Below are 10,410 nucleotides of genomic sequence, written 5' to 3' on the forward strand. Positions count from 1 at the left end.
ACTGCAAAGAATTCATAACAACAACAAAGGATTTAAGAAACAAACTTTCAAACAAAAGGAAACTTCTTGGTAGGTTAAAAACTAATTTGAATAAATTTGAATAACGCAATATGTCACAACAGGTGTAAATATATGGGTCATGACAGTGTTATGACCACATTATGACAGGTTATGACAAGTTATGTCAGCTGTTATGACATATTACTTGACACTGGGTGTCAAGTAAAGTGATACCAAATTTATATTTTGCTACATTCACCTAGTTTCCATTTATTTACAAGAGAAAGGATGACCCTTCACACTTCAATTTAAATAAATGTAAGGAAATATTATATCTCTTTTTTTATATGCGTGCTTGTTAGGCTTGAAACAAAAAAGTGCCTCTGACCGACCAGATCAAAGCCTTTTGGTTGATGGAAAAAATCTCAGGCCTTTAATTAAAAGCATGCATCTTTGTATATTAAAAAAGATTAATGTGATATGGAACCTTAACGCCTGTTATGAAATATGACATGACAAGCATGATCAGCCTGTTGTTGACGACCACAGCTTTAGACTCTGTGCTTGGCAGACACAGCTGCATGCTCAGGATACCAGAATGTTTTAATTTCATAGACTTCTATTGGAACTCACTAAAGTTCCTCAGTTCACAAAGCTAGGCCTAATGTACAGTATATGATTTGTGAATCACTTAATTACACTAATATATACGGTTAGGTGCGGAAGCGCAACATAGGCCTGTATACCTGGGCTGGAATAAAATACTACTTTGTATCAGCTGTTTTGCGCTCTTGGAGGCCATAGTATGCTGGTTTTTAACAATTCCACCACCTAGTGTTTTCTTAAAATCGACACTAATCAACAGTATGACTTAATGCTATTAAAAGAAAAACAATAAGGATCAGAAATACTAATCCATCAAGTTACTACAGTACTTCCAAAGTTGCAACTAGGACAGTAGTAGCCACTAGGACTTCATTGACTACAGCTCAGCGGTCAACACCATAGAACCCTCCAAGCTCATCACTAAGCTCAGGACCCTTGAACTGAACACCTCCCTCTGCAACTGGATGGACTTCCTGACGGGCCGCCCCAGGTGGTAAGGGTAGGCAACAACACATCTGCCATGCTGACCCTCAATACAGGGGCCACTCAGGGGTGCATGCTTAGTCCCCTCCTGTACTCCCTGTTCACCCACGATTGCGTGGCTACGCACAATTCCAACACCATCATTAAGTTTGCTGACGACACGGCGGTGGTTGGCCTGATCACCGAAGACGATGAGACAACCTAGCAGGCCGAGAGCTTCAAGTTCCTCGGTGTCCACATCACTTAGGAATTATCATGGTCCACACACACCAACACAGTCGTGAAGAAGGCAAGACAGCGCCTCTTCCCCCTCAGGAGGCTGAAAAGATTTGGGCATGGGCCCTCAGACCCTCAGAAAGTTATACAGCTGCACCATTGAGAGCATCTTGACTGGCTGCATCACCGCTTGGAATGGCAACTGCTTGGCATCCGACCACAAAGCGATACAGAGGGTAGTGCGTACAGCCCAGTACATCACTGGGGCCGACCTCCCTGCCATCCAGAACCTCTATACCAGGCGGTGTCAGAGAAAGGCCCTAAAAATTGTCATAGACTCCAGCCACCCTAGTCAGATTGTTCTCTCTGCTACTGCATGGCAAGCGGTACCGATGCACCAAGTCTGGAACCAACAGGACCCTGAACAGCTTCTACCCCCAAACCATAAGACTGCTAAATAGTTAGTTAAATAGTTAACCAATAGCTACCCGGACTATCTGCATTGACCCTTTTTGCGCTCATCACATACGCTTCTGCTACCGTTTATTATCTATCATGTTGCGTAGTCACTTTATCCATACCTATATGTACATATATACCTCAATTACCTCGTACCCCTGCACATGGACTCAGTACTGGTACCCCGTGTATATAGACAAGTTATCATTATTCAGTACTGGTACCCTGTGTATATAGCCAAGTTATCATTATTCAGTACTGGTACCCCGTGTATATAGACAAGTTATCGTTACTCATTGTGTATTTATTCCTCGTGTTATTCTTTTTCTATTATTTCTCTTTCTTTCTCTCTGTATTGTTGGGAAGGGCCCGTAAGTAAGCATTTCACTGTTAGTCTACACCTGTTCTTTACGAAGCATGTGACAAATAAAATACGATTTGAGAATGGAGCAAAGACCAGCGTACACATAGCCATAAAGCCATTGATGCAACCCTGCTCAGTATTAGCTATACATTGAGTAAATACATATCATATATACATTCATTTGTCAGGCCCTGGTCAGGTTACCTAGTCCTCAAATCCAGCTGATCTGCTGCACTGCCTCCAGACTTCATCTCTGCGATCAGGTCTGAAGTAGCCAGAGTGACCCACTTTCCGTCCTAACTGGGAAGGGTGTGTTCTACCTTCCTGGGGACAGGACTGTGACAGCTGACAACCCGCTGACCTAGAATCAGAGGACAGCACAACCAACGTTAGAGACAAACCCAATGCTTCAACCAACAGCAGGCAACAATGACAGACTCAGGATTAGCGGAGAAGATAACACGTCTAACGTGTAGAATCATTACTAATGAATGAGGATGACACAAAATCTCATTGGCGACAAGGGATCCCTGTGTATAATTTATATGTAACCATGTACTAACCTTTGAAACTAGAAACGTAGGATTATAATCAAAGTGAGACACTAAATCAGGGCCCAAAGCACATGGGCCTACTATGGAAACCGTAAAACATACAGTGGGGAGAACAAGTATTTGATACACTGCCGATTTTGCAGGTTTTCCTACTTACAAAGCATGTAGAGGTCTGTAATTTTTATCATAGGTACACTTCAACTGTGAGAGACGGAATCTAAAACAAAAATCCAGAAAATCACATTGTATGATTTTTAAGTAATTAATTTGCATTTTATTGCATGACATAAGTATTTGATCACCTACCAACCAGTAAGAATTCCGGCTCTCACAGACCTGTTCGTTTTTCTTTAAGAAGCCCTCCTGTTCTCCACTCATTACCTGTATTAACTGCACCTGTTTGAACTCGTTACCTGTATAAAAGACACCTGTCCACACACTCAATCAAACAGACTCCAACCTCTCCACAATGGCCAAGACTAGAGAGCTACGTAAGGACATCAGGGATAAAATTGTAGACCTGCACAAGGCTGGGATGGGCTACAGGACAATAGGCAAGCAGCTTGGTGAGAAGGCAACAACTGTTGGCGCAATTATTAGAAAATTGAAGAAGTTCAAGATGACGGTCAATCATCCTCGGTCTGGGGCTCCATGCAAGATCTCACCTCATGGGGCATCAATGATCATGAGGAAGGTGAGGGATCAGCCCAGAACTACACGGCAGGACCTGGTCAATGACCTGAAGAGAGCTGGGACCACAGTCTCAAAGAAAACCATTAGTAACACACTACGCCGTCATAGATTAAAATCCTGCAGCGCACGCAAGGTCCCCCTGCTCAAGCCAGCGCATGTCCAGGCCCGTCTGAAGCTCAGCTGGTAGAGCACGGCGCTTGTAACGCCAAGGTAGTGGGTTCGATCCCCGGGACCACCCATACACAAAAAAAATGTATGCACGCATGACTGTAAGTCGCTTTGGATAAAAGCGTCTGCTAAATGGCATATTATTATTATATTATTAAGTTTGCCAATGACCATCTGGATGATCCAGAGGAGGAATGGGAGAAGGTCATGTGGTCTGATGAGACAAAAATATAGCTTTTTGGTCTAAACTCCACTCGCCGTGTTTGGAGGAAGAAGAAGGATGAGTACAACCCCAAGAACACCATCCCAACCGTGAAGCATGGAGGTGGAAACATCATTCTTTGGGGATGTTTTTCTGCAAAGGGGACAGGACGACTGCACCGTATTGAGGGGAGGATGGATGGGGCCATGTATCGCGAGATCTTGGCCAACAACCTCCTTCCCTCATTAAGAGCATTGAAGATGGGTCGTGGCTGGGTCTTCCAGCATGACAACGACCCGAAACACACAGCCAGGGCAACTAAGGAGTGGCTCCGTAAGAAGCATCTCAAGGTCCTGGAGTGGCCTAGCCAGTCTCCAGAGCTGAACCCAATAGAAAATCTTTAGAGGGAGCTGAAAGTCCGTATTGCCCAGCGACAGCCCCGAAACCTGAAGGATCTGGAGAAGGTCTGTATGGAGGAGTGGGCCAAAATCCCTGCTGCAGTGTGTGCAAACCTGGTCAAGACCTACAGGAAACGTATGATCTCTGTAATTGCAAACAAAGGTTTCTGTACCAAATATTAAGTTCTGCTTTTCTGATGTATCAAATACTTATGTCATGCAATAAAATGCAAATTAATTACTTAAAAATCATACAATGTGATTTTCTGGATTTTTGTTTTAGATTCCGTCTCTCACAGTTGAAGTGTACCTATGATAAAAATGACAGACCTCTACATGCTTTGTAAGTAGGAAAACCTGCAAAATCGGCAGTGTATCAAATACTTGTTCTCCCCACTGTCTATCAACAGTAAAAGATCTAGTTCACAAACTTGCCTGCTTTTGGTGATTCTATGAGGTCTGTTTTCAGCTGTCTGGTGCTGCAGGGGAGATGAAAAGGAGGTCAGGTATTTCTACTGTTTACACCCAAGCTCAAAAGCTGATATTATCCAGTTCTGAAATGTTTGGTAAACTATCATGTTTCCCTTTTTTAGATTGGTAGGGAGGGAGGAAGAAACCCCATTTGAATAGGCTGTCTGTATATTCTGTTTCTTGTGACAGCACCATTTCACAGAGTCCAATTCCTGTACAGGCAAAGGTTTTTGGCAAATAAAGGTGATTCTGAATCTGGGATGCCAATTAGGATTAACAGTTTTCATGATGGATCAAATGTGTAACAATTATGATATCCTCTACTCTCTCCCTGACAGTCTTTCCATGGCCATGCATGACAAGCATAAAACCAAAAAAGTAAGAGCAGCTACCACAGAAAAGGAATCTGCCATTGTAAACACATTGCCGTCAGCAGTAGGGAAAAGGCTTGATATTGTACAGTACCATGTAATCTGTGTAGTTTGGTGGACTGGGGGAGCTCTGATAGTACTCCAGTAGCCTCTCAGCCAAGGTGATGCGTTTGAGCAGCTTCTCAATGAAACGTTGAATCCGAACTTTACCACATATCTCATGCTGGGCGGCAGCCTCCAGGAAATTCTGAATGGTGATGACTTCTCTACAAATTGAGGGCATAAAGGGAACAATGAGGGGAGTAGCTAGTAACATACTAAAGAATGTTGCTACTGCAATGATTAGTCTTACTCCACTTGCAACAGCAACAATATAAAGAGTTACCAGATTAGTGTATTGGTAACTGTTGTCTGCCATTTGACCTCATGGTTAAGATTGTGACTTAGAATACAGTAAGGAAAGGTTTAGGTTAAGACTGAGTTACTGGCTCAGACACTCACTGTTCTCTCCTCTCCAGCTCGTACTCTGACTCCTTCAGCTGCTCCTTCAGCGTGGCAATCACAATCACAGCCACGTCCACCTGCCGGCTCAGCGCCATCTCCTTCTCCTGTACCGCCTGCCTCTCCTGGGCCAGGTGCTGGGAGTGGGCACGCTCACACATCAGCTCTGTGTCCGTCTGGGCCAGCTCCGTGCTGAGCCTATGCAGCCTCCTCTGCATGGTGCTGTCCGCTGCCCGTAGGACCTTGGCCAGCCTGCGCCGGACCGACACCTCCCCGGCACAGACATTCCGCTCTAGAAACACTCCCTCAGGCTCGCTGCCTGGGTCTGGAGATTCTTCAAATGGAAAGGGGGAAGGGATATGATCTGTCCCAAGGCTGGACTTGTTGATTTTAAGACCATCTTTACTGGCCTCTTCCTCCTCCTCATCATCCTCCTCTTCATTCTCAGTCTTTATTTCCTCAGCTGCCTGCATCCCCACACTATGCGTACGACACCTCTCTAAGCAGCTAGTGACCTCTCGTGTGTCACTCAGGGAGCGCACGTGCAGGGCTCTCTCTGGGTGAGAATGCCCGCTGCGGGTCGGGAGGCTCAGCTCGTGCATGGTGTGGTAGTAGCTGTGGCTGTATTCCAGGTGGGCTCTCAAGGAGGCCAGACTACGGAACCTCTCATGCTCCCCACACCGAGGGCACCTGAATGGGAGCTGGGGGTCAGCAGATGCCCCACAAGCCTGCCCATTCTCAGTGAAGAGAGAGGTCCTCCTGGCACATACCTTCTGCTGCATTTCACCTACGACCTGGAAGCCAAACACATAATGGCTGATATGACTTTGATATAAGTAATCAAACTACAGCAGACTTATGACAAGGCTGACACCTCATGAATACAGCACTCAGCTATATTCCTGCAATGGATTCATATTCAAAAGTATAGTAGGCTATGCGATCTAATCAATCCTACATTTGTTTCAATCAAAACCATTGACTATGTTTGTGTTATGTTTGTTCCTTTGAATAATGACAAACCGGGGCGTAGGTTGAACTACTTTTAATAAACTGATACTTTAGCTAGCAATCTCCTTGTGTAGCCATGCAAGGCATACTTCAACTTCTCCCCTCGCATAGCCTGCTGGGTAACGTAGTCTTCAGGTTATTAACACATTACAAAACATCTTCCTTCCTTTGAAATAAACTAATTTTTCTCTGTCACATCACATTTGTTTACTCAACCTGCATAACATGCAATTTTCAATAACACACATTTCTTTCTACTTTTTTTTTTCTCAACTAAATGCAGTCTGTCCAACAATACTCTATTGTGGCTCTATTTCTTTTCACATTTTTTTATTTATTTATTTTTTAGCAATTCTCAATAAGCCTTTCAGGGGCTCTGACAGTCCTTTTTGGTCGTTCTGCTGAAGTGCTTCCTGAAGCAGTTGGACAGCGTTTATTGTCAGTCAGGGTGTTCTGACTGAATTGTCCATTGGTAAAGGCATTTGACACTCCAGCAGTATCCTCCTGATGATCCTCAGTCCTTTGAGGGAATGGCTGAAGCCTTAGATCCACTCTGTTTCATCTCAGTTGTGATCCATGCTCTGTTTGGATCTCATAGGATCGCGGTGCAACTTCTCTCTGCACACAACCTTGCTGCATCCAGGTTCCTGTAGTGATGTCTAGGAGTCGTACATGATCTCCAGGTTTCAGTTCAGGTAAGTGTCTTGCACTTTTGTCGTGTCGCTGTTTTTGTTTGTCTTTCTGTTTTTCCTTCGCGAGTTTGACGTTGTGAGCACCTTTGGGTGTTAGCAAGTCCTCATGGATGGGTAGGTTGGTTCTGATGCGACATTCCATCAACATTTGTGCAGGTGAAAGTCCATTCTGCAGCGGTGCGCTGCGGTAGATCAGACTTTTTAGGAAGTGCCGTTTTCATCAGACCTTTGACAATTTTGACTGAACTTTCTGCTAAGCCGTTGGACCTTGGGTAGTTGGGGCTGGAGGTGTTGTGTCGGAATCCCCAGTCATTAGCGAATGATTGGAATTCAAAACTTGAGAACTGCGGGCCATTGTCCGAGTACAGTTCAGACGCATCCCCATGTCTTGCGAAGACTAATTTCAGGTAGGTGATTACAGCTTTGCTGGAGGTAGTTGGCAGTGTTGCTACTTCATGGTAGTTTGAGTAGTATTTGGTAACAACAATGTGACTTTTGCCATTGCAGTCAAAAAGGTAAACTCCAACTTTGTAGTAGGGTCGGTTGGGTACTGGATGAGGCATTAGCGGTTCTGCTTGCTGCTTTGGCCTGTAGGTCAAACACAGTTCACATGAAGCAGTGGTCTTGCAAATTTATTGGTTCATTCTTGGCCAGTACATTACTTCTCGTGCTCGTCGTTTGCATTTTTCCTCACCCAAGTGGCCCTCGTGTATTTTCTGTAGCATTTCTTTGCGTAGTGTCATGGGAATGACAATCTTGTTGCCTTTGAACACTATGTCATCCACAACAGTGAGCTCTGCTCTGCTCTGCACATCCAGTAATCCTGTATTCTCCTTGGACAGTTGTTTTTCTGTGCAGGCCATCCTATCAGTATTGTTTCTTTCAACTCTGTCATTGTTTGGTCAGCTGCGGTCTCTCTTTTGATCTGCGCCATTCTCTCAGAAGACACAGGAAGTGATGCTACGATCATGTCGACGTAGGCCTGAATCTCAGTGTTTTTCTGTGTGTCGGCGCTCTCTTTCTTGTCGACTGCTCGAGAAAGAGTGTCATGAACTTTCCCGGGGTGTAGATCATCTTCACATCATACTTTTGCAGTCTGATCAACATTCTCTGGATTCTCATTGGACAATCATTCATTGGCTTAGACATGATTGACACCAATGGTTTGTTGTCGGTTTCTACTTGGAAGGCTTGTCCGTAGACGTATTGGTGAAACCTTTCGCATGCGTATGTGCTCGCCAGTAGTTATTTCTCTATTTGTGCATACCTTGTTTCTGCGCCTGTCAAGGCTCTGGACGCATAAGCGACAGGTTGCCATATGTTGTCATGCTGTTGCAGAAGAACTGCTCCCAGGCCAAACTGTGACGCATATGCAGAAATCCTTGTGCTTTTCTCTGGATCATAGAACCTGAGCACTGGCTCTTTCGTGATTGCCTTCTTTAGGTTTTTGAAGCAGTTTTCCTGCTCATGGGACCATTCCCATTCGTTTTTCTGTTCCAGAAGACATCTGAGTGGAGCAGACTGTGCTGACAGTTGAGGTATGAACTTTGCAAGGTACAGTGAGGGAAAAAAGTATTTGATCCCCTGCTGATTTTGTACGTTTGCCCACTGACAAAGAAATGATCTGTCTATCATTTTAATGGTAGGTTTATTTGAACAGTGAGAGACAGAATAATAACAAAAAAATCCAGAAAAACGCATGTCAAAAATGTTATAAATTGATTTGCATTTTAATGAGGGAAATAAGTATTTGACCCCCTCTCAATCAGAAAGATTTCTGGCTCCCAGGTGTCTTTTATACAGGTAACGAGCTGAGATTAGGAGCACACTCTTAAAGGGAATGCTCCTAATCTCAGTTTGTTACCTGTATAAAATACACCTGTCCACAGAAGCAATCAATCAATCAGATTCCAAACTCTCCACCATGGCCAAGACCAAAGAGCTCTCCAAGGATGTCAGGGACAAGATTGTAGACCTACACAAGGCTGGAATGGGCTACAAGACCATCGCCAAGCAGCTTGGTGAGAAGGTGACAACAGTTGGTGCGATTATTCGCAAATGGAAGAAACACAAAAGAACTGTCAATCTCCCTCGGCCTGGGGCTCCATGCAAGATCTCACCTCATGGCGTTGCAATGATCATGAGAACGGTGAGGAATCAGCCCAGAACTACACGGGAGGATCTAGTCAATGATCTCAAGGCAGCTGGGACCATAGTCACCAAGAAAACAATTGGTAACACACTACGCCGTGAAGGACTGACATCCTGCAGCGCCCGCAAGGTCCCCCTGCTCAAGAAAGCACGTATACATGCCCGTCTGAAGTTTGCCAATGAACATCTGAATGATTCAGAGGAGAACTGGGTGAAAGTGTTGTGGTCAGATGAGACCAAAATGGAGCTCTTTGGCATCAACTCAACTCGCCATGTTTGGAGGAGGAGGAATGCTGCCTATGATTCCAAGAACACCATCCCCACCATCAAACATGGAGGTGGAAACATTATGCTTTGGGGGTGTTTTTCTGCTAAGGGGACAGGACAACTTCACCGCATCAAAGGGACGATGAACAGGGCCATGTACCGTCAAATCTTGGGTGAGAACCTCCTTCCCTCAGCCAGGGCATTGAAAATGAGTCGTGGATGGGTATTCCAGCATGATAATGACCCAAAACACACGGCCAAGGCAACAAAGGAGTGGCTCAAGAAGAAGCACATTAAGGTCCTGGAGTGGCCTAGCCAGTCTCCAGACCTTAATCCCATAGAAAATCTGTGGAGGGAGCTGAAGGTTAGAGTTGCCAAACGTCAGCCTCGAAACCTTAATGACTTGGAGAAGATCTGTAAAGAGGAATGGGACAAAATCCCTCCTGAGATGTGTGCAAACCTGGTGGCCAACTACAAGAAACGTCTGACCTCTGTGATTGCCAACAAGGGTTTTGCCACCAAGTACTAAGTCATGTTTTGCAGAGGGGTCAAATACTTATTTCCCTCATTAAAATGCAAATCAATTTATAACATTTTTGACATGCGTTCTTCTGGATTTTTGTTGTTGTTATTCTGTCTCTCACTGTTCAAATAAACCTACCATTAAAATTATAGACTGATAATTTATTTGTCAGTGGGCAAACGTACAAAATCAGCAGGGGATCAAATACTTTTTTCCCTCACTGTAGGTGTTCATGCCCATGAAGCGTCTCACGTCGTCCTTATTCTTCGGGCGCTCCATG

General features: G+C 44.6%; 1 protein-coding gene across 1 annotated transcript; it reads right to left on the reverse strand.

Moving 5' to 3' along the window:
* Positions 1-2,444: 2,444 nt before the first annotated feature.
* LOC121553255 (protein ZNF365-like) lies at positions 2,445-6,284 on the reverse strand. Its single transcript, XM_045211480.1, has 4 exons — positions 5,487-6,284; positions 5,080-5,251; positions 4,575-4,622; positions 2,445-2,489 (listed from the first exon to the last, which is right to left on the reverse strand). The coding sequence occupies exons 1-4, from the start codon at positions 6,266-6,268 to the stop codon at positions 2,445-2,447; spliced, it is 1,047 nt and encodes a 348-aa protein (XP_045067415.1). The 5' UTR covers positions 6,269-6,284.
* Positions 6,285-10,410: the final 4,126 nt, after the last annotated feature.

This window comes from Coregonus clupeaformis, chromosome 37 (genome assembly GCF_020615455.1).
Source record: "Coregonus clupeaformis isolate EN_2021a chromosome 37, ASM2061545v1, whole genome shotgun sequence".
NCBI lineage: Eukaryota > Metazoa > Chordata > Actinopteri > Salmoniformes > Salmonidae > Coregonus > Coregonus clupeaformis.

Bases quoted from the DNA above. Each gene is read 5' to 3' on its own strand.
- LOC121553255 (XM_045211480.1), bottom strand. From the start codon at position 6,268: ATGCAGCAGAAGGTATGTGCCAGGAGGACCTCTCTCTTCACTGAGAAT. The intron at 5,252-5,486 runs GTGAGTGTCTGA...CTCAATTTGTAG, and splicing joins GAGCTGGAGAGGAGAGAACA to AGAAGTCATCACCATTCAGA. The intron at 2,490-4,574 runs GTTTGTGAACTA...CTCTGATTCTAG, and splicing joins GAATCACCAAAAGCAGGCAA to GTCAGCGGGTTGTCAGCTGT.